Source organism: Pagrus major, chromosome 20 (assembly GCF_040436345.1).
Source record: "Pagrus major chromosome 20, Pma_NU_1.0".
Taxonomy (NCBI): Eukaryota; Metazoa; Chordata; class Actinopteri; order Spariformes; family Sparidae; genus Pagrus; species Pagrus major.
In genome coordinates, this window is record NC_133234.1 from 20,493,532 (window position 1) to 20,518,515 (window position 24,984).

Consider the following 24,984-nt stretch of genomic DNA (forward strand, 5'->3'; position numbering starts at 1 on the left):
AGGATAGAGGAAAGGAGGGTAAAGGATTGCAGCTGTGCGCTTGAATTGGTGCTTTATTCAGAGTTTGGACACACCAAAAACAGGATATGCTGAGGAGGGGTTAGGGAAGAACTGCGGCAATTGAGCAGTTTAAAGGGTCAGCTCGCACAAAAAACAAAAGACATATTTTTCCCCTTGTCGTTAGTAACAAGCTATGGATGGTTTGCACGGAGACTTTTTCTTTGGTAGAAAGTAGTTCCAGTGAAAACTGTTGACAGTGAGGTCCAGAGTAACAGGAAGTTATCCCATGCCTCTGGGCCTCTGCAACAGTGCTTATTTCATAGATAAACCCTTCAGCTGTGAAGATTGAGTCAATTGACTGCTGTAGCTTCCTTTAAAGATGCTTATCTTCAAATGGTATGTTATCAAACAGTTGATTCGTTGTCTCACTGGTTTCTGGTGGCATCTAGTCATGCCGTTTTGGTTTAATGTGTTGCAATTAAATAGAGGTGAATGACTTGTTTTTAAGGATAAGTTCAACCCAAATGAAAATTCAGTCATTATCTCCTCACCCTCGCGCTGATGGAAAGTCAGGCGAAGTGTCGCAGTTTACAAAACATTTCCGGAGCTTCACAGTAAAACAGCAACAACCGAAGTAGACGGGGATTTGTTTTGAAACATTAAAAAAAACTTTAAAAAAATTAATAAAATGGCGCCATACAGCTTGTCCGGTGCAATCCATGTCCCCAGAAACCCTGAGTTCATAAATTGACTTGGGAAGATGTTATTTTCCCCTCGACGAGCACCCACCTCTGACAGACGTGCTAACTCTTTTATCTTAGCAGCTACAGGGAAGATTTCAACTTAAAAAAGGGTGTAAATAACAACCTTTCAAATCAATTTGGGATTTTTGTGTTTACCCTGAACAAGCTGTATGGAGCCATTTCATGTTTTCTTTCAGTTGTTTTTCTCCAACTGCTTCAGTTGTTTAGGAAAATGCTGCAACTCTGTTTTGCGGTAAAGCTCCAGAAATGTTTTGCAGACTTCAAAACTTCACCTAACTTTCCATCGGCATGGGGCTGAGTAGATAATGACTGAATTTTTTTGCCTTAAAGAGACAGGATTTAAAACAGAGAGCGTTCCGACAGACGGGGGATACTAATGTGTTTTCTGAGCATTAAAGCATGTAAACCTTTTTTAGTTGTAACCCAGAATAAAATTATAACCTGAAAATGAGCACAAAGTGTCTCCTTTAAGACAAGTTGTTGATTTTCACCATAAATAAAATGTCATTCATGTCTATTTTATTGAGGCACATGCAAACTGCATGACAGGACACCACCAGATATGACTGAGACAATGAACCAACTGTCTAATAACATAAACTATTAAGACATAAAGCATCTTCAAATGAAGCTACAGTAGCCTATTGAGTCAAACTTCACAGCTGAGGGGGTTTATCTGTGAATTAAGCACTGTTGCAGAGGCCTCGAGGCAAGAGCACAATAAAGACGAAAGCAGAGGAAATCACAAGGAAAAGGAGGGGGAAGTCCAGATAAAGAAAGATCAAAAAAGGTGGAAATAACCTGTGTGTGAGCGTCGTGCTGCCTTCACTGTGCGAGGCCGGCATGAACGTTGACACGAACACACCTGCACACGAGGGGAGAGCAGTGGGCAGCGATGGAGATTATGTCACTCCAGCACCCACTGGAGAGGAGGATCACGGTACAGAGGATGATGATGGGTGTGCGTCATGTTCAGAAATCAAACCCACCATCTCACGCAAACACACACTCAGAGACACTCACAGTTGGCCTGACTCGTGTGTACATGAACACAGAAATGTCAAAAACACAGCATGGCACACATACACACTTCAGAGCGCTCCCTGTGTGTGTGTGTGTGTGTGTGTGTGTGTGTGTGTGAGCAGAAAATCACCACGGCAACTGAACACTAATAGCACTACTTTGTGCCAGTCTCGCTTCTCATGTCTCATGTCTGTGTTGTTTCTAAGAGTCACACAAAAGCAACATTAAACCAGCAATTAATACATAAAGCTTTTTCTTTCCAAAGAAAAATGTAGCAGAAAATCATGTTTACACACACCAAAATAAAGGTCGTTTAAGGAATCTTTCACGAGCTTAGAAATACCTCTAACATAATCCTTAAAAGCACTCACCTGTAGCTGCAGCAGGTGGCCCGGGTCGTACTGAAGGACACAGAAATGCCTGGAAACTGGAGGCACACAGCTCACTGACGGTCCCCATCACAGCACAGTACTCAGGAGTTTGTGACAAAACAGTAATCAAGGGTAACGGAGTCCTCTCAGCATCTCGGCGTCATGTTTAACTAAAAAGGCGGCTGAATCAGAAGCAGGTTAAAGCTCTGGCCCCTGAAGAAAATTTTAGTGTTTTCCCTCCCGACTGCCACCAGACTCTGACAGACTCTCAGAGAAACACTCTCCTCTCACTCTCTCTCCTCCCTCCTCTCTCTCCTCTTGTTCACACACTTGACCTCACTCACACACTCCATGCCTGCACTACACACACACACACACACACACAAAAAAAACCAAACCTGTTGGATTTTTTGTGAAAATAATAGGACACATATACTGTTTGTATGTGGACACACGCCCACTGCTGTGTCACTTTGAGCAGTTGTCGAAGTATTCTTGGAAGTGATGACAAATGTACACACGCATGCACACACAACCTCTTATCCTCCTGTTACACACCCACACACACACACATCAGAGCCCAGTTTAGTCAGAGCTGAGTAAAACACACAGATAAACACATATAGGCGCATACGTGATGAGGCATATCAGTGGTGTAAGATATATTAGCAGTCTTTAAGGAGCAACAGTTAAAAATACTCCTGTACAAGTAAAAATCCTGCATTACACAAGTATTTCCAATAACAAAATATTAAAATGTGAATAAAAAGTACTTTGCCTGGAGTCTTAATAAATATATTTTGTGTCAGATGCTTTTATTATATTAAAACGAAACCAAATCATTCAGAGATCTTATGGCATGGATCGTTTTCTTTATCATTAAAACATATTGATTGCAGAGTGTTACAATATAATTCATGTAATTTAATTATTATTACCGGTAAGCAGCACTGTTGTAGCTGTTCAAAGTGGAGTTTTGTTTTTGTTTTGAAAGATTCGAGATTCAGATTCAAAGTGGAGATAATTCGAACTGTTTTACCACAAAAACCGTAGTAACAGGAATCTAATCTATTGTCATAGTTTCGGTTTTTGGTTAGTTGTTTCCTGGTGTCACGTTTTACGTTCCACTTCTTGTCTTTGTCTTTTTCCCGTCCTTTTTCTGTGCACACCTCTTTTTCTTTAGTTAATCATTCCTGTGTATTTAAACCCCTACGTCCCCGTTTTGTTCTCTGTGACTTCTGGTTTGTCCTCAGTTTTGTATTTCTCTTTAGTTATTTCCTTGGACTTTCCTTTGCCTGCCTTTAGTTGCTCGTATTTTGGATTTTGGACATCATTAAAGCTCGCTTTTTGTTTTTTTTACCTTCCTGCCTCTGTGTCCCTTTATGATAAACTCTTAACATCTACGCAGATGATATTTTCTAATCTGATATGTTTTTTTGAAAACAATCTACAAAGTGATTTGTAGCTATTGCTGCCAAATTAATGTGGTGAAGGTATGTTCAAGTTCAGAATGTGCCAAAGTTCAAAAATACCCAAAATAAGTTGAGTACAGAAGAGCAACTGTTTAGACGGAAGCGTAATGACGAAACAAGAAATTATCAATTAGTATCAGTGGTTGTAAATCCGCCATACTTTTTGACAACATCCAGCTCTTGTTTGCGTGGAGGCTTAACGAACATAAAGTGCAGCTAAGTAAAGCAAATTAACTTTACAGCCAGCAGCACATGCTGGTTGAAGCAGTGATGACAGAGGTAAAATGTAGTCGTAGAGATATTAGAGCAGCAGCAGCATAAGAAACAGATAATGGTCGGAGCAGTGGCAGTAAATTGTAGTCTTTATTGTAGTGATGCAAATGAGTCAGATGCAAATGAGAAAATCATTTCTCTGCCTTTATGCTGATGTTGGATCACATGTAACTCAATATGGCAAGTTATTTCTGTCGCTCAGACATTAAATTAAAAGTTTTCTAGGCTCATCACCATGAGAAGAGTTGTTTCAAGTTTGGCTGATGAAATTAAAACCTGATTGAAATGTGTTAATTAAATTACAGCACAAAGGTAGAAGAGATGGTGGCGATGTTAATACCACAAGATTAAAGATTCAAAATTAATTAAATGTCATTATGCAACACACGATTGAAATTTCTGTTGTGTTTACCAAACAAACAAAAAAGCCCTCCAAACTATACAAACTAATGAATAAATAATAATCGAGTCACAAAAATAAACTGTTCATGTTGGAGTGTTGATGATGAGTTCAGGAGTCTCACATCCTGAGGAATGAAGCTGCTCTGTAGTCTGGTGGTACAGCAGCGGATACTTCTGTATCTCTTGTCAGACGGCAGCAGGGTGAACAGACTGTGGCTGGGGTAGGTGTTGTCTTTGAGTATCCTTTGGGCTCTGCGACACAGAGCAGACACCTCATGTGGTTCCTTGGTTTTGCTGACATTGAGCAGTAGATTGTTCTCTGTGCACCACTTTGCAAGATTTTTGATTTCCTCCCGATATGAACTCTCGTCGTTGTTTGTAATGCAGCTGATGATGGTTGTGTCGTCTGCATACTTCACAGTAGAGCTGTCTTGCTGTCTGGGAGTGCAGTCTTGGGGTGCACAGTGTGGAAAGAAAGGGTCCGAGCACACAACCCTGCAGGACTCTGGTGTTCAGTACTAGGTGTGATCCGAACTATCTGGTATCTGTTTGTGAGGAAGTCCAACAACCTAATCATTTTTATGTCTGGTATCATAAAGAGTTTATACAAGTCATTCAGGCACATAAAACACTGGGTGCTGGACAGAAGCAAATGTGAAAAATACAAAAACAAAGATAGCCATGTCTGTAAAAGGGCTTATGTTACGTTTAAACAAAAAGGGACCCAAACTTAAGACATGAGGAGGCAGGAAGGTAAAGAACAAAAGGCGACTTGAATAACAAAACTGAGGTCAAAATCCAAAAATCCAGTGTAAGTAAGTAAGTGTAAGTACAAAATGCAGCAAAAACAGAAGGAGCAGGCAGAGACAAATCTGAGACTTAAAGAAATACAAGGATACAAAAACAAACCAAAGAAGTACTGGGATCACAGGCAGGAACTTAAGGAACACGAGGAACATGAGGAGCTCAGGGGAAACAGAACAGACTGAAAAAAATGGGGGGAAACTCATACGACACAGGAGAAACTAATAGGGGAATCAAAAAAGGCTGGAAAAAAGACAAAGACACAAAGAGTAAAGTAAAACATGATACACGAGGAGTGATCTACAAAATAAAACAGTAAATAGATGAAACAAAAACCCAAATCACGACAGTTTGAGCCGGAAAGGAAACAAAAGTTCCTGGATTGATTTTTGGATAAAGAAAGAAATCAGCATAAAAAAACTTCAGTTGTTGTTGCGGGCATTATGTTGAGGCAGCTACTCTATAGTGACCTATAACTATAGCTATTTATATTCTGCATCTGCCATGAAGGACGAGTGCTGCTATTTACGTGATCACTGTGTGACTGAGTGTGATATCACTGACCTTCATGGTTGCCTTTGAGTTCGATTTTGCTCTTTTGATGCATGATATACTTCATTATCCTTTGAATGTCTGCCTCTGGTCCCACACTTTTACTTGCACTACATTTCCTATCAGCAGCACTCCCTTTCTCTCTTTCACTCATTAATTTCCCTTCATCCTCTCTCTCTCTGTAGAGCTGGCCTCTTTCTGTTGACCTAATCGACTCGTGACAACCAGGAATATCTTCAAGTTCGGCATTTTGTGGCTTTATGAGCTTCAAACTCACAAAACACAGTATATGTATGCAGAGCTGGTGCTAGACACCCAACGTCACAGGTGGCAGGAGGTACTGAAAAACAGAGAAAGAGTAGGCGGTGCGACGTAAGCAGCCGCAGTGAACTTTTATGTGATTTGCATATAAAATAAAGAAAATGGGAGAGAGAGAGTCTGGTTCCACAGCATCAGGCTTCACCAGGGCAGAGCTGCTGATGATTTCAGTACAAATGGACTTTTCTATATATAGATGATGTATGCCGTTTATCCTATTGAGCTGCACCGCCTGCTGCTGCATTTCACTTATACCATGTATCTAAAGCACCAACTCCACAGCCGGCATATCAAAAAGGAGAACACAGTTATAATCAGCAAAATGTGCTCAAAGTATCATCATATTACTGGAAGTTTATCACCGATTCATTAACAAGGAAGGAATAAAAAAAAAAAAGCAACTGTCTATCGCCATGTGGGTGGGTAGATAATGACTTTAAAGGTGTACTATGTAATAATTGGCCACCTGTTGAATTCATAGTCCACGCAAATATGGAGGGCTGCATATCAACAGAGGAAATGCCAGCTGCATTCTGCTCATACGTCCATGATTGTTGTTGCCGTTAGCTAGTTAGCCCAGTTAGCCGTCCAGCTAGGCAGACTGGGGGGACACTGAGGCATACTATCTTACTATTGAGTTACAGCCAATTAGCATGCTAACTTCAGTAGATATCTCTGCAACACAACACATAGATGTCTTTGACATAGAACTAAATTCATTTGTTAATCTTTTAACATTTTAACTAAAAATCTTACATAATGCGCCTTTAACACACTGTGCTGATAACTGTACTGTTTTTATGTAACCTGTGTTACCGTTTTTAGATGTTTATTGGTGCTTTTTTTTTTCCTTCTATCACACTGCTACAGTCCGGGACGAACAGCATGTAGTTTTTAATGTATCCAAGTACACAAAGAAAAGGACATTAAATTGAATCTTGAGTGAATTTTCTATTTTGGGTGAACTGTTCCTTTAAGTGCAGTACTTTAGAAAACAAACTCACAGTCTGAAAATAAGAGTGCTGATGTGAAATCCGCCAGCAGTCAAAGCTTCCTGTTGTTTGATTCACATGTAGGGTGATTAATGTCTTCTGGCAGGATGTGTAAAATTAACCTGCTGAAGGTGAGGAAATCATCTCATGATGTGTAACCTCTCAATATGAGTGGTGTCTGCCAGGAAGACAAACCCTCTACTGACACACATGTGACTGAGAAAGAAAGTCAGAAAAAACATGAAACATGTTACAGGACTCAAATTACAGAACTTGTTTATATTGTTTTCATCTTCTCTGTTTTGGAGCCTTCTGACGGGAATGATACAAATTTACCACCACACTCAAACATTTCTTTTTTCATCTCCACTTCCTCTCTCAGCACAGATGTCCTTGACTCTTCTCTTAAATGCATCAGGTTGCCACGACAACCAAAAAAAAGCCCAGCGTGTAAAAGAGCAAGAAAGTTCAGAGACCGTCCTTCCTCGTCCTCGCAGTTTTCTTCTTCTTACTCATTAAAACGACGAATGTCAAAAACAAGACACATTCATGACCCGATGGAAAGCTCCGGATGAAAAGGTTAAGCTGTTGCTGTTCATCCTGAGAGGATCATGAATGTGTTTTTCCCAGCAGTTCATCCAGTAGCTTCTCAAACATTTCACTCAAATCCACAAATGTCAATGTCAGTGTGTGAGCTGCTAGTTTGGCTAAAAAGGAATTAGATAAGAGAGGCCGTCATGGAGTCTGGTGGGAGGAATTCAGAGTTAAAGACAAGGTCAAAAAAACCACTGAAGGAAACTAGAAGAATACTAAACATGGCCTGAATGTAGTGACATTTTAGCCTTATTTCAGGAGCTCTGAGCTGCTGCCCACACTTCATATTTCTCAGCGATTCAAATAAATGAAATGGCAATTCAGACAGATATTATTTCCCCAAGCCATTGAGAAAGTGTGTGGGTGTTGCAGCTCCCTTTCTCCTCGGTTAAGCTCTTCCTCTACGTGGCAGAGGAGAAGGACACAGTTTTAAGTTAAGCTGTGTTCAAGTTGGTCTTCTTCAGAGGGCACTGGGTTCAGTTATACGGTGTAAAATCTGAGAAGAGTCATTCAAAACATGTGTCTACTCTGGATCTATGTGGGATTATGTATATATTTTAGATAATCTTGCTTTAGATGTGTGAGCTCTGCAGACTGAAATTGACAAACACGTGAAAAATGTGAGTTTATTGCAAACCTCAAAGGTTTCAGGTGTTTTGAGAAACACATACAGCATTAAAGGCAGCAGTTAGACAAGATAGGAAGAGACCGGAGGCGAAGGACCTCGTGAGAGAAGAAAGACGGACGCTTATGGAGCAGAGAGATGTATTTTGGGAATGATTTAGCTGCGTGGAAATCAATCAGACTTTAAAGAAATCCGATCTCAATATGCATGAGGAAAAACTGCTCTGTTACTGCAAACTAAGAACAAAATGATCCGATATTTGTCTTCTCACGTAAAAACTATCAACCCTTATTGTGCAAATGTTTTTGGATGATGTCAGACTCACATGTTTGTAAAAGTTATTTGGAAACTTTAAAACATTTTTGGGCGTTTCTTCCTCTGACAGCTGCTTCTGACTTGGCTCCTTATTTAATCCTCTTAGAGCAAACATGTGGGTGTTAACATGAAAATATGGATGATGCACCTGTTATTAATATCAGTATAATATTGGATTGGATTGTTATAATATTGTAGATGCTTTTCAGGGTTATGATCAATTGCTAAGTGTGTATTCATGCTTGATGTGGAGTGTTTTTCTTTCCTTTTGTGCTTTTTTTCCTCTTGTTTTTTTATTTATCATATCCTCCTGTGTATAATACTTGTTTCTGTATATGTATTTTAATATTAAGCACTGAGTATACTTATAATGAGCTGTATAATTACAACTGTCTTGCCTAAGTGTGTGAAAACATGGGATTCGTAGAGGTAATTTCAGCTTGTTGAAGGATTTAGTGGCTGCTGTGTCCTCTGGTGGCCACTGGATGGCATCACAACTACAAGTGTTACAGTGTTCATGTGGAAATGCCTGAATTATTTCACACCTGATACCTGACAGTGCAGCTTCCATGGATCAAATCACACACATCTGATATTGACTAGTGTTAAATACTCCTGGCTTCCTGAAAGTATGTTTCCACCCAAAAACATGCAACATAAAAAACTCCCTTCAGCTCATTCTTTGATCACAACAATGAGTAAAAAGTTAAGTATCGTATAAAGAAACTGGAGGGTGTGGTGGTGAGAAGAATTCCTGTTTCCTCAGCTCAACAACATGTATTAAAGTATTTAATCTGTTTTTGATTCGTAATTTATTTGTGCTTGTTTGGACGACAGCTCCAGTATTAACAGTGTGACTCTTCCTGTCTGTCTTCTCTGTCTTGGGTAATCAGGATTGCAAAGCAAAGGTTGCAGCAGCACATCCCTCACGTACTCAAAGGTTACCCAACTGTTCTCAAACATCAGATCACTTCACCTACATGCACTTTGTAATTCACACCCTCCCTCAGAAACACTGACCCGACCCAGTAGGAAGAAATCCCCCCCCCCTCTGACACCGGCTGATTATCGCCATCCTTGTTTGACATTATTGAGGAGAGAATGAACAGAGATGACAAAACCGCTCGCTCTGGGCTCTGCCTGAACATTACTCAAATATTTTCCTAGTTGAGTCGATTACCACATCTATTAAAGTGTATTTGTCTGCCCTTGTGTCTACACGGCCTCTCCACTCCGCTCTCATATCTGAAGTACACCAGAGACACTGTGGGAAATTAACAGCGGCCAAATCAAGGCCCAGTTCTGACTGCTTCACATACCGAGAATACAAGAGTTTGGAGGTCAGAATTCAAATTCAGTGCAATGTGAAGAATTCGAATGATCTGGTTTTTTTTTTGGTGGGAAGGAAATTCTTATTCCCTGAAGGCATTAAATATTCCAGTGGTTCTGGATGAACTGAATGAAAACATATTAATTAAATCATGTAAATAAAGGGCTAAAGCAGGAACCCATGTAAGATTCTAGGAAAAAATGGACTGCATATAAGAGAAAAGATGATTTTTTGGGGGTCAGCTGGTTTGAAAAAGAATAGATCAAAGGTCGTAAAGAGAGAGTATAGTGCCCCATTTTATATTTGTGTTTATTTTTTATTATTTGTTGTTTACAATGAAAAAAATAAGCAGAAGAGAAAATATGGATAGGCGACCATTAAAACGTTTTTGAAAGCTTAGCTCATTCTTATGAAATGTTATTTATTGTAGGCCACTTGTAGCCAGGCCAGCAGCTTGCTCACTTCAACATTCGATCCATATTTCAACAACTGCTGATAGCACGTCATTGAGTTTGGCTCAGACACTCCTGGTCCCCTCAAGATGAATTGTAATAACTTAAGAGCTTTTACCAAACTAGTATTTACTTCAAAATATCCTTTTTAATCCGACCACACACCATAATAAACAGAATGGATCATTTATGATTGGCTGTTCGCTGATCAGCTCAGAGCTGCACAGAGCTACAGCTGATTAGACCACACAGGCTACTGTCTTTGACCCGTTTGCCTTAAAGGTGCAATATGTAAAAAATTAAAAAATGTATTTAAATTATCAACAGAATCTGAAAAAATAGCAATTTTGACGACATATATATTGTGTTGCAGAGATATCTATGGAAGTTGGCATGCTAACCAGCTAGCCCATAGCCACTTAGTAAGAGACAACAGTCCAATACATATTATATTGCATATTACATACATATTGCTCCTTTTAAAAGACAGATAAAGCTCTTTATAATGATTAATATGGAATTAAATAAAATCTTCTGTAATCGTAACTAACACCAACATCTAGCAAACCAACCATAAGTTTGTTTCAAGGTGCTTTATTGTATTTTCTTTTTACTCATTTTTGAACACCTCCATACTTTTCACAAGACATCTCCGGCCAAATGACTCACACAGGCAGCGTTTCTTCTTTCAAACGTGTGTTTTTTATTTGATAATACTGAATATTTTGTCCTTCGCCCGGACTTACACAAAGCATCAAACACATGCACAGTCCTCTATTCACACAAGGTACCCATTTCTCTTTTCTCCACACCTCCCCAGAAAGGATTAATCTCTCTCACTCTCACGTTACTCCAGCGCAAGAGGACCTTCTCGACTCGACACTACAGCTACAGACATCGTAGACAAAGACAGCGGAAAACACACAAAAATCATGACAGGTATAATTATAACACTGAAAAAATACAAAGTAATGGAAAATGGAAAGAGTTTACTTTTAAATTATGCCTCTAATACTCCATCATATATATATTTTTTTTGTTAATGTAGCTTGAGGTGTATAAAACAGCACTGTAAACTTCGATTGAGTAACTTGCTTTCTATGACGGCGATAAAGCTTTCATTAATAACTGGAAGGAGCAGGAAAGACGAGCTAACATTAAGCATGTAACGACCGTATTACTCATGAAATGAACCGTCTTGCGAGGATATATTGGCAAATCATGAAACTGCTGTTGGCATTTACAATCAACAGACAATACAAAGACACTGAAATAACATCCCACGAGCTCCTTTTGTTTCCCTTTCACACATAAAATCTGCAAAAAGATCCCTTATATCCCAACCTCTCACGCTTTTTTTCCCCTTTCATTGCAAGTACTATTCTATCCGTTATGAGAAATAGCAAGAATAAGCTCGCGTTTGTGAATATGGACCACCAAAAGCACTCAAAATAGGCAAAAATCTGCACCTGAGGTGGATCTGTCGGTCTGGGCGTTATATTATCTGTCACATCAGAGTGTTCAGGCTCTTGTCTTTAATGGAACTCATCCTCAAAAAGTGCAAATCTAGTTCTAATGCAGTAAATGATAATCATCAAGTAACAACAAAAGTATATGCATAGGTACTGTACAGCTACATAGTGGGGCAAACGAGGGCGGGAGGGATGAAGACGAGATGAGGAGAAAATTTGGGTTTTCCGATTTTGTTTCTGCGTTTTTTACCTCACGAGCAGGTTTAAATTTAGAGCGCTCATCTTTTTTACGCTGCATAGACTGGTCCAGTGAGGCCTGCGACGGTCACAGGCTTCAGTTAAAAATCACCACAAGAAAAAGATTTTTCACCAGGAGGAGATCAGCCATGCGAAGATGACTCATGTTCTTTTTAAAGAAAAGACAGTTAAGCGTGTCGTGGGCGTCCGACGTCACCAGTGGCCAAACAGCTCCCAGCAGAGAAGACGAGAGATTAACCAATAAAGTGTTTCGCAGAGAGAGCGAGCGAGAGAGAGCGAGAGAGAGCGAGAGAGAGAGAGAGAGAGAGGAAGAGAGAGGAAGAGAGAGGGAGACAATCATTTAAAAAAAGGCAACTTGGAATTTGGCTTTGGAATAAAATGGAGACTGAGGTAATAAAAGTAGAAACACGATGGGTAACGAATGATCGTCCGTAGTAGAGCGGGGGGGGTTTTGATTGGTTGGAGTCGGAGAGCAGAGCTGTTTTAAAGAGCTTCGCGGGGCAGGAAGTGCTCTGTCTCACCGAGGAGTTTAAATCCTCCTGACGCCAGCCTCAGGAGGAAGTTACATCATCACTTGACCAGTCTATGTCTCATGATGCTATTTTATTTGCTTTTACAGACGCTGTGTCTGAGAACAACCTCTGAGCCTCTTTGAAATCAGTGAACACTGAGGATGAAATGTTGCCTTTTCTGACTGAAACGAACGCAAAGAGAGGCCGAAGGTTGTTTTCAGACCAGCAGGTAATTTCAGTCACATTAGTTTAACTTTTTTTTTTATCAAAAAAATCTCTTTGCCTGATCTTAAAATTTCAAATGGAATCATTTACATTTATTTTTCGCAGTGCGCAGCCAGGTGCGATTAAGGCTCCTCGCCGTCCAGGAACTCCTTCTTGGGCGATGAGACGCCGCGGTACCAGGAGCAGGAGTTGTCCGCCCTCTTGATGCAGGCGTAGTGGTTGGCCTGGCGTCCGTAAACCTGCTTCTCGATCATCAGGTCCGTCCACAGACACTCCTCGGGAGCTGAGATCTCGCAGGGCAGAGAGGGGCAGCGCACGATCTGGGGTTAAAGGGAAATTAAGAAAAAATGGGTCAAAACCAACATGGCTGCCGATATATAATAAATAATTTACATCTCTTGTTTTGTGAAGGGTAGAAATGGAACAAGAGGAAGCTGCTACAGTGAACTGTCAGGTGAAGCTCTCCTCCCTCCATCTAATCATGTCCTATTGTTGTGCAGAAATCTACTTGTGTCATGAAATCCAATGGCGGTTGCTGATGGCATGATGGGAAAAGCAGATTATGATTTCTTCATAAAAACAACACAAGTTTGTCCGGCTGCACTGTAAACAGACACACCAGGTGCTCTGCTGTTTTATTACTGTGAAAGTAGCTGCTCAAGGTCCTCGCTGTCGTATTAAACTACACATGGCGTGACCAGCAGTAACCACAGGTGCTGCTGAATGACTGGCAATCTTATGATTTAGAGTTAAATGAGAAGCCACTTTAAAAAGGTGCATTATGTAAGAAATGGCATCCTGTTGAATTCATACTCATAACACATAGAGGGCAGCTTATCACCAGATTAATTGCTAACTGCTGCTAACTGTAGCCATCATTAGCTAGTTAAATCATTCAATCAGTGATTGAAAACTGCAAATCTTCTCACGTAACGAGCTGCAACCAACAAATAATTAGCTTGTTTCTAATCCATATCTCTGTTTCCTAACTCATTGCTCTGATGCGTGTTGTTGCAGCTGTTGTTGTGGCTCATGTCTCCTCTGAGTTGTTTGTCTATTATGTCTGGTTTTGTCCTCCAGGAGGGGAAACTCTGGGAGATAAATCACACACACACACACACACACACACACACACACACACACACACACACACACACACACACACACACACACACACACACACACACACACAGAGTCTTACCTTGCATTCACAGCCCATCTGGTAGCGCTGGCTCAGGCCCTTCTTCTGGGTGTTGCTCAAGGTGTCCCAGGGCATGATGTAATCACACAGGGTCACATGCATGCGCCCGCCGGCCTCGGCCTTGCCTGCAGAAGAACGGAACGGAGATAAAAGCTTCACAATGACGGACACGTGGCGGACAACTCAGACATAACAAGATCACACACGCAGGTAAACACCCAGTTCCCGATGCTTCCATATGGATGCGTCAGATTGCAGATTCACAGGTACATCTGATAAAATCTGATACTTTTCAGACAGGAAATGCTCGCAGGCATCGCCACAGACAACCTGTCCACGTGAGAGGCTGAGATTGTTTGATGCAAGAGTGGCACCAGTCAAAACATGAAGATATTTCTGCTGCGTCCGTTCTCTTCACTTCATTACCATCTGTCTGCAGAGCAACTCTCAACAAGTCTTCACAGTGTGTCCTGGCAGACGGGACTGACTCACGTTTCACTGCAACTCTTAACCCCTAACAGAAGAAAGGATGAATCGTTTTAAAAAGACGCCACGGTCGGCAGAAAGCTGACCGACTTTCCCACTGCTCGAGTCCTACATCTTGAAAAAGAAAAGAGTCAGACAGGAAACGCTGGCTTCAGCAGTTCCTCCTCTTACAACTCTATGTAATTAGACCCGAGTGTTTGCGGGTGCATCTCTGTCTGCGATGGGGAAACCAGAGCACGCATGACATCATTATTCTCCCTGTACTATGTCTTATTCTGCTGCGGCTCTCAATAACAACACCAGCCAGGTTTAGCGTACAAACAATAAAGGAATAGTTCAAAATGTTGGTTTAATTTGAACAAACCCAAATAACAAATATTCAAGTTTTACAGGGTGAGTGTTGGATGATTTCTTGTCTAGTCGCAGTAACTCGTCTGGTAAATAACCCCCATAAAACAGTAAAATTGCTTGTTACTTGTTAGCAAACAGTTGCCAGTTTACACAGGCACAGCAGTTACAGAGCAACATTATCATTTACTTGAGGTCATTTGGAGATTTATATTAGTCCCTGATAATTCTCCTTTTAGCTCCGTTTTTGGTCTCCACCACCTCCTGATGGAAATGTCTGTCTCTTTAGCAGCTAAATACTTCACAGTGGTCATCAGCTAGTTGCCAACTGTGTCCGTCTGCTGTCTGATGCTGAGCAGGAGGTATACTGTGGGTTTTTAGCTCAGAGCAACACAATAAGAGCGGTGAGACTGAACCAAAACAGAAAAGTTGTGGCTCGGAAAACTAAAACAACGAGCTGCAATTTGTTAAAAAGCTCTGAAGACCTGAGGTGGATTACAAAGAAGCGACCCCGTTCACATTAAGAGAAGTTACGTGATCCATTGTTGATATGAAAATACTGATAATACCCGCTTTAAGGTTACTGGTCTAGAAAAATGACTCTGCAGATGTAATAATGCAGCCTTGGTGTAAGTAAATTTAAACAGAAGGTCATGGACAGTCACTAGGGAGTAATACATCTAACCAGCTACAAAATGCTCCCTTCAGGCTGTTATCTCATAAGTAAATTATTTTATTTTCATTTCATGGCCATCACCTCGAGCACAGAGAACAAGATATACAATAAGTACATTTACATGTCTCAGGAGCTCCAGCTGTACCACTGCAGACAAGGTCACTCCCCGTCTCCACAGGGTTTAGTCAGCAGCGTATCATTACCCATAATAACATAAACAGTCACTCCTCCAACACACAAAATGTCCCGTTGGTCTTTATCCGATCTCATGTTTGTCTGCCAGGCTGTTTACACCTGGAGGTCGATATCTGATTATCTGTCTGTTGGCGAGTTCCTGCGGTTTTCCTATCAGTCCGTCCGTCTGTCTGTCTGTTTTCCTTTTCTTTCACTTTTTGTTTGCATGTTGATTCTTAGTTTCTCACAACAAAACTGAAATCAAAGATGTCTTACTTGTGCAAAACCGTAACAGTTTGTATACAGGAGTTACTTCACTTAATCACAAAGTAAAAATACACATTTTCCTCGATAAAAAGGAAAATACTATAATTATTCCAGGAACTTGGTGCATTGCCTTTATTCCAGACAAAACGGATGTAAAATCTGGTAATACACACCTGAGATCAAGTACTCCTTCTTGCCATTGGCATCCAGGGTAACTCCACAGACAGCGGACACAGGAGCAGTGAAGACAGACTCGATGTCCTCGTTAGGTCCCTTGAACATCTGGAACCAAACCACAGCCAGAGGGTCAAAGGTCAGAATGAAGGAGTCACAGTCTGAGCTTTAAACCCTTTTAACTAAAATACAAGGAGGACTAACCTTGATCTGTTTGACCTCATACTGGATCCTCTTGATGGGGTTCCCGTAGATATCATTCCCAGAATCCACCTCTCTCTCTCCCACCACCTTTGCTCGAATCACTGGTTGGGAAACAAAGAAACAAGATCAAGATCAAGATGTGTCAGATCACAAGATGTAACACGATCCCACAATCACAAGACAGAAAGTAGATGCAAGAAAGACAAAACCATTTCCAATAAAAAGGATGCAACCAGATACGTGTTCTTCGGAAAATAAAAAATCTTGGTTGTGTCTGTAAGAACTGTGACAGTTGGCTCCAGCTTCCAGTATAACACCGTTGGTATCACATGGTATCTGTGTTGTGTCAGCATCAACAGTGTTGGTATTTGCCAGATTGTGTGCTGGATAAAACATAAAAAAGGCTGAGTTACAGAGTGTGCCCAGCATACTGTACTTCCCTAACATTAGCTAGCTAACGTTAGAGACACAAGGTCTTGCAACAAACTGGCAACCACTTGAGAGGGAACATGATTGGAACAACAGCGGTGTTTTGCAATGTGACATTGCTTGACATTGCAATGTCACATTGCAATGTTTGACACACAAAAGTTGTACATCTATACATGTAAATGTTTTGTAACCAGGCTAGAAGTAGTTTTAATTGTGAAAAAAGACACAAGACACATGGTGATATTTTGTCTGAGCTACAAACCCAGAAATATTCAGTTAACAGTAGAAGCAGAACATTTTCACAATAGAGATACTGACACCAGAGAATATGATGACTCAAAGGATTCATTGAAATAGTTTGCAGATGACTAAACGTATGATCATAATGTCATGACTTCCACTGAAAGCCGTTAATTGTAACGTCACCCAAGCGTCAGATTCTTGTTCACCACTGCTCTTGCTGACAAAAGGGCAGATGGACAACGGGCCAAAACAGCTGCCTCACAAGTCTCATGTGCACATACCACACTGAGGGCACAGCACCGACAATAAAAATGAGCTCGGGTAGCTCAGCTTCGGCTTCTGCAGTAGCCCAGTCAATGAAAACCAAACTTAAAAAAGGTTTCCATCAGGTTCAAAACTGTACGAGGGCCAGACACATAAACTGAGTTGGCCAGCAGAACAAACCTTCTGCCTCGAAACATGACCAGAAAACTGTCAAGAGACCAGAATTAAGGAATAGGAATACAACATGAAAGTTGATATACAGAGAAACAGAGGGCCAGAGGCATGTTTCTCACCGTGTGTGTGTGTGTGTGTGTGTGTGTGTTTTAATGGCCTGACTGACTACATCAAGCTTCAGCTATGCTCAGGGCATTTATTCAGAATGGAAAATATGAGCAATAGAGAAGAAAAAAAAAACATAAAATAAGCAGGAACACAGAGGACACGTACACATAGATAAACACACACACACACACACACACACACACACACACACACACACAGACACACACACACAGTTGACTGCTGTTGCTCTTGCACCCTTGGGTTCAGTTTATGGCTTGGAGCAGACACAAAAATGGGGGTTCATGGCTCCCAGAGTTAATAGCGTCTCTCGTTCTTCTGCTCTCCTTCCTTCACCACTTCCTTTTCCCCCCGTTCCACTCTGATCCTGAAGAAGCATGCTTTACTAAACATGTAACTACAACAGCAATTAGTGCTGCAACTAACAATTATTCTCATTATTCATTTAGTTGATGTTAAAAAGGTGAATAATGGGCATCACGTTTCCCCAGAGCCTGAGGCGACTTCTTCACATGGCTTTTTTTTTTGGACTGTAAGCAACAAATAAATAAATAAATAATCAAATATGCAATGGTAGCACGGTATCATCCGGTTTGGACCAGAGTTCAGTATCATGGTTCACTCCCTGTTGCATCTCATCCGGTGTTCAAGGAAATTAAAAAGCAGGTGGCGGCCAAAATAACAGCCACAGTGGTTAAATATATGACATTTGCTGTGTGAGGTAGCACCTCTGCTCTTTCATTCCTCTAAAGGTTAACATTTTATTTCAACAAACTGTAATACATTTGCACAATGTCAGCAGAGGTGGTCATTATTTAAAAAGGTGGCAAAGCCAGAAAGTCTGAATCTGATTTAATCTAAAGCAGCCTGGAAAGTAAATCCTTATTTGATAAAATATATATATACACATACATATACCTTGGTAACGGAGTGAGCTGCGAGTGACAAGGTGTGTAGTTCGGTTGCACCGTCGCAATGAGACTGACCACAGCCTGGAGTGAGAAAATGAGCGCTGACTGAGAGGAAATTGATAAAAAAAAAGGCCAGGTGACAGTTTTTACTTTGTTTTTTAAGTCAGACCTGTCACTGGTAACCTGTCCCTGACCTGACCGAGACCAGTAATACGACAAACTTATTTTCCACCCGTTAGAGTTCACAACATGTCACAACAGCTACACATCTGCTGCTACATCTCAAGAAACAACCTACAGGCAGTCATGATGGAGAGGTACTCCACTGCAACACTGTATGACAAAACATCCAAACAGGTGTTTTATGCCAATTCATGATCCTTTTCTTAACCATGACCAAGTGGGTTTTTTTGTAACCAGAGCACAACCACAGCGCTGGCACAACATAAAAAAAAAAAAAACTGAACCTAAAGAAAGCTGCAACATAAGGAAAGGTAACGTTTCAACAGATCCGTGGTTTGCAGAAACATCCATTGCCAACATTCAGTCTGGCACTTGTCGAACTGACGTGCAGAGGACAGATTAATTTAATTTGGACAAACTTTCTTCTGAAGGTTTGATTAATTATGAATGAAAGAGAAGAAGGAAATGAAAGATTTGATGAAAGTCTTTCTGACTCTGAGGTGAATGAATCCAGGTTTTTTTTTTATTTACTTGGAGCTGCAACAAGAATGAACTGGCCATCAGCGCTGATACACGGCTTCATAAAGTCATTCATCAGCGCTTCAGAGAAATCAATCCCAGCTCTTCACAAACAAACCTCTGCATTTTGGCTCCACACTGGTGCTTATGCAAATATGCAGCGGCAGCCAGAGTACACACATAAACACACTCAAACACACACACACAGCAGCAGTATACCTGGCTGGCACTCTCTCCTGCATTCCTCTCAGTTTTTCCGCTCTCATTTCCTGACCTCATTCTGAGCCACAAACTAATGAGCAAAAGAATCAGCAGCAGGACACGACACTGAGGGGGAGATTACGCTGCTTTTCACGATGCAGTGTTATTGTGGGAGCTCATCTGTCTTCACCTGGTGTCGCGGGCATGTTTACGTCTCAGTTTCCCCTCCTGCAACAAAGCCGGAGCGGAGGATCCTGTGCAGTCTAAACAGCGTATTGCGGAGGCTGCAGACTACACAGCGTGATGCTAAAACAGCACGACTACGAGAGGGACCTGCAGGGGGCTGAAGCTTCACCGCAGGTTGATCATGAAGTCATCTGATCAGCAGCGGCCAGGAGCCCCGATCCATAAACCACCAGCTGACCCACATTCAAGACTGCTCCCCTGCCCTCCCGACCAGGACGACGTCTAATGACTTATACATGCGTATCAGTTGCACTACGCAATGTTTTCCATGCAAACCCCATATGAACACACACACATGCACACACACACAGTCACACACCACATCCTCAGTGCCCCCCGTTCAATCCACCGCATGACTATCCAGTTCTTTTTTCATATTCCAGTGACCACCAAATCGCCCCCGACTTTCCTGCTGTGGTTCGTTCAGCTCCAGACTGTATGTGGGCCGTCTGTTTAACCTGTCATCTGACCAGAGACGAGCCGCCGCCCCCCCGAAGACTCAATCAGCCGGCTGCTGTCAACATCTGTATGAAGACCTGCGCAGCAAAGACGAACGCTCTGGTTCCTTTGTGAGATCGTCATGATGACAGTTACAAGTTTTCATTTAAGAGGTTTTATCGACCAATATTGGCTCTCAAGATGAGATCTTTTCATCGCTTGTTTTGCCCAACGAACAGTCACAAAAACACAAATGTAAAAGCAAATCCTCACATTTAAAACGCTGGAACCAGTGAATGATTTGGTATCGCAAAGAAATTTAAAGCAGCATTAGTTGATTTTTCGGGCAGTTGAACAAGCTATAAACACAACATGAACATATCATCACCTTCAAAGTTGACTAGACAGCAAACAGCTGCTTGTTTACATCCAGCTGATACAACACAACATTATTATTGTTGTCTTTCAGTCCACCTGACATGTTTAAGTCCAACATTCACTCTCTTTTAGCTCCGTTTTTGGTCCCTACCACCTCCTGAGGGGAATATCTTGGCTCTTTAGCCGCTACATGCTCCTCTATGTTCACCAGCTAACTGTGTCCGTCTGCTTTCTGGTGCAGAGAGCGTAAGTGTACAGTGGAGTTTGGAGCTCACTCACTGGAAACAGCTGCTTTCTGCTGCAATGTTGATTGAGTGTGTTGAAACTGAACCAAAATGCGGGCCACAAAAAAACAAAACAATGAGCTGAGAACGCTTCAAGGCTCCAAAGAAATGAGGGGAATTTCAGTCGGGTGAAAGCTCTCTGTAGGTTCGAGCGACTCCTTCCACATTAGACATCATTTGAGTCGTACAGATGTGCAGCTTTATGTTCCAGTGAAGTTATATGTTCAAAATGTGCATTACTTTTCCCTAGTTATCAATTCTTTATGAGCCATGTATGAAGGAATTTGGCCAAAAATGTATATGTGAACACAATTTAAATATCATATTGGCTTGTATAATGTTCAACAATATCCATCCAACTCTTTCAAAAGATCCTCCAAGACCGTCTGATCAACGTGAGGCTTTGCATCATAGCGTTAAAGGCACAGTTCACCCAAAATTTAACATTCAGTCATTATCTCCTCACCAACATATTGATGGAAAGTCAGGTGAAGTTCAGTAGTCCACAAAACATTTCTCGAGCTTCACGGCAAAACAGCGTTGCAGTATTCTCATAAACAGCTGAAGTAAATGGGGAAAAAACAACAACAAACAAACAAACAAAAAGGCTGTGGAAGCCTCAAGATCCCCCTATTCCCCTAAAAGTGCTTCCGGTCTGAAGCGAGTGCACGATCTCGTCCGTGTGTTGACGGTGTGAAAAACCTCTTTTGAAATCAGTTTGGGATCTCAGGGCTTCCGTAGACTTTGATTACGGACGAGCTGTATGAAGCTATTTACGTTTTAAAACAAGTCCCCATCTACTTCAGTTGTTCAGGAGAATGCTCCGACGCCATTCTGCTGTGAAGCTCCAGAAATGTTTTGTGGATGACAAAACCTCACCTGACTTTCCATCAGCGTGAGGGTGACGACTGAATTTTCATTTTTGGGTGAGCTTTTCCTTTAAACTTAGGTTTTAAAGACTCTGTTTTTATGATGTATGTTAAGTACTTTTCATGATGAAAACACTTGTGCATTTCCATAAACAGAGACGTGTTGTTGCATGTCCACTCCCGCAGACAGCAGGGTGACTCTGGTCTTCACCCGCCCAGCCTCGGGCCAGTCTGACTGGGCAGGGCTGCCGGGGAAGTTCCCCTTTGTGGGCAACAGATTTATACGAAAGGAGGATGTTTGTCTCTGCGCACGAACATGTGAGTGTGTGTGAGTGAGTGTGTGATTGTGTGGTAGGTGGATGACACTGCTGGATCTTTATGGCTTGTGGTCTGACCTGCTGGAGCATCATCTAGCATGAAAACAGAAGGTGACACACACAAACACACACACAGACTTGAGCCGGTCCCTGCATGTGTGTGAACATGCCAAGGGGTGGGATCCCATTTCACCCAAAAAAACAAAAATCAAATGTCAGACCACATAACTGTTGACAATGTGACTTTGTTGTTGCCTACATGCACATTCTGGGCAACCAGACAACCGACTCCATTCTGACGCTCTGCTCGTTGCAGCCCTGCTTCTCCTCTCTCCACGCTCCAGCCTTCATATCTGATCCGCCAAAAAATACCACAACTTCATCCTCAAGTCCACCCTGAAATCTTCGCCGGACAATGACTTCGACCACTTCTGTCTTTCAGCGGTTCGCGTGGCCTTTAATTGTGCGTCCACCCCCCACCCCCCACCCCCCCTCGATGGCCAAAAGCTGTAATGACTCACACACCCTTTAAAAAACACACAACATGAGCAGAGCAAACACACACCTCTTCTGTGAGACATCCTGTTTAATTAAGTCCTGCAGACTCAGCGAATTATTGAGTCACAGCTGAATATAGAGCGGTCATTTTGCAATAAGCTCTTATCGCCACACACACACACACACACACACACACACACACACAGTCGTGCATGTTGAAGTGTGTGAGAAAGAAGGAAGAAAAGATGAAGTTGTGTGGGATACCATGCATATTTTAACTTTGACCGTGACTTTTATTGCTTTTTTTCCCCCAAAACACACCCTGAACTGACAGCCAGATGTCATCTGTAGCCTGTGTGTGTGTGTGTGTGTGTGTGTGTGTGTGTGTGTGTGTGTGTGTGTGTGTGTATCCACCATGCATGGCCTACAAATGTTTGCGAGAGTGTGTGTGTCCCTGCGTTACACCGGAGCAAAAGTTGGGAAAACCCCAGCAGCATTCCTGTAATTCCTCCCCAGCACCACCCCTCACGGGAAGAAACAGGGCAGGAATGGAAATAAAGAAAAAGACGGGGGAAAGCTCGCCGTGTGACATATTCTGTGGTTGAGATTCGAACCCCCTCCTCCTCCTCCTCCTAAATTTCTCCTCACATTCTCCATCCCTTGTCCTCCTCTACGCTCTTTCCCTCTCTTGTGCCACGTTGCCCTGCGAGAAGCAAGGCGACGCTGCCGAGGGTGAAGCCTGGTAAACGCACCACTCTGCTCCAGACCTGAGACATTATGTACGGTGATGGGCTCAGACTGCTTCCTGGACACAGACGGTGCACTTCCACCCTGAGATACAACAGTACGGGCCTCTCATGTGGGACTATACTGAGATATCACAATGAAACCAGAGAGATAAAGTTCATTAAGGTCATTATCAACTCATCAGTGAGTCACACAGGTGCACTTTAACTCCTGATCTTGATATTAAGATGAGCATGTGTGTGTTGTGGCTGCCTCCATGACACCTGAACGTCACACTATTTTATTCCTGCGCTGCCCAAATGTAGATTTGGTCATTTTAGAGGTCTACTTGTCACCATGACGTGACAAAATATGACAGTGGGATCAGTGTGAGTCTGCAGTCTGAACGCAGTCCCTGCTGTCGGGCCATGGCCTTGAGGAGACACCCTCCACCTCCAGGCTCACCAGCGGTTTCCAGAAGCGTCTCTGAGCCTGTTCAGCAGCCCCGGAGGCGGGCAGAGCGGCTGTGAGCGGCCGCTGTAGCTCCGGTCAGACGTGCAGCAGCCTGCTGCAACATGGGCCAGGTAAACAACAACAACAACAACAACAACAACAACAGTCCCCGGTGCTGTACTCACCTACATCGGCGTTGCAGAAAGCCTGTTGCGGGTGGACCGGGGCGCAGCTGCACGCCTCCGCGAGCTCCTCCGACCGCCACAGGACCAGCAGCGCGAGCGTGCAAAGGATGCCGTTAACGGTGAACGGCATTTTAGAAACACTGCGACGTTTTTTCAGCCTCTTCGTTGCTGTGTGCTGCGCAGATGCGTTGCAGTGTAGCTCCAGCGGCGGGCAGCAGCCTCCCCCCTCCGCTCTGCTCTTTATAGCCGACAGGCGACGTCAACAACAGCGGACGGTGCGCGCGCTCCGCTCCGGCACAAAGGTGAGGTTCAGTGCGCTCGGTGGCCCCCGGAGGTGTCTCGGCTGGTGTCGGCAGCTGCCTGTCTGTCAGCCTGTCTGTCTGTCTGTCTGTCGGGACTGTTTTCGTTTCCAGGATCAAGGCGGTTTTATAAAGCTGCCCGAGCGGCTCCTCCCCCGGCGGTACCGGCCGGACCGGCAGGGGGCGCTGCGTCCTCCGGCTGGAGCCTCCGGAGCCGCTGCAGCACCGGAGAGCAGAGAGCTCCCTGGTACTCTGATACCTGCTGCAGAGTACTCGAGTACAAGTGAAGATGTTGTGCTACAACATTACTGCGGAAAAAGCAAAGTCATCCGTAGTATGGAAGCTCATGTCTGCATGAAAACTAATTTATTAACTTATCTCATATTTGTGACTTTTTATCTCATATTTGTGACTTTTTGTCTCATATTTGTGACTTTTTGTCTCATATTTGTGACTTTTTATCTCATAATTATGACTTTTAATCTCATATTTGTGACTTTGTCTTATAATTGAGACTTTTTATCTCATATTTGTGACTTTTTGTCTCATAATTGTGACTTTTTTCCTCTCATCAGTCTTTCTTTCACTGGTGGACATCAGCCGCCATACCTCTACAAATAATACTCAAGTAAAAGTCTTGAAAGTAGGCCTATCTGATATTAAATGTACTGAAGTATCAAAAGTAAATAATATATTAAATATATTTACATGTATGTAGTACAGGTTGACGATGATGGGATCCAATATGCAGCATATATTACAGCAATACTGTAAAATTTTGTTATTATTGGAATCAATGTTATCAAATCAGATTGACAATATAAAATAAATTAATTTACAAATGTGCTATTTTGGCTCCGGTGCCAAGTAACACATTAGGAGAAGAAAGAAAATGCATTATCACAAATCAGAATCAGAATCAGAAATACTATATTGATCCCCAAGGGGGAAACT

General features: G+C 42.3%; 2 protein-coding genes across 2 annotated transcripts in view; both read right to left on the reverse strand.

The window, feature by feature from the left end:
* Positions 1–2,246, reverse strand: part of LOC141015407 (cytohesin-1-like) — a 22,778-nt gene extending 20,532 nt beyond the window's left edge. Inside the window, exon 1 of the mRNA XM_073489472.1 lies at positions 2,159–2,246. Coding sequence (XP_073345573.1) covers positions 2,159–2,246 — 88 coding nt within the window. The remainder of the gene's footprint in view (positions 1–2,158) is intronic.
* An 8,720-nt stretch (positions 2,247–10,966) lies between these two features.
* Positions 10,967–24,124, reverse strand: timp2a (TIMP metallopeptidase inhibitor 2a). Its single transcript, XM_073489803.1, has 5 exons — positions 23,732–24,124; positions 16,285–16,385; positions 16,080–16,188; positions 13,956–14,080; positions 10,967–13,074 (listed from the first exon to the last, which is right to left on the reverse strand). The coding sequence occupies exons 1-5, from the start codon at positions 23,859–23,861 to the stop codon at positions 12,877–12,879; spliced, it is 663 nt and encodes a 220-aa protein (XP_073345904.1). The 5' UTR covers positions 23,862–24,124; the 3' UTR covers positions 10,967–12,876.
* Between the last annotated feature and the right edge of the window lie 860 nt (positions 24,125–24,984).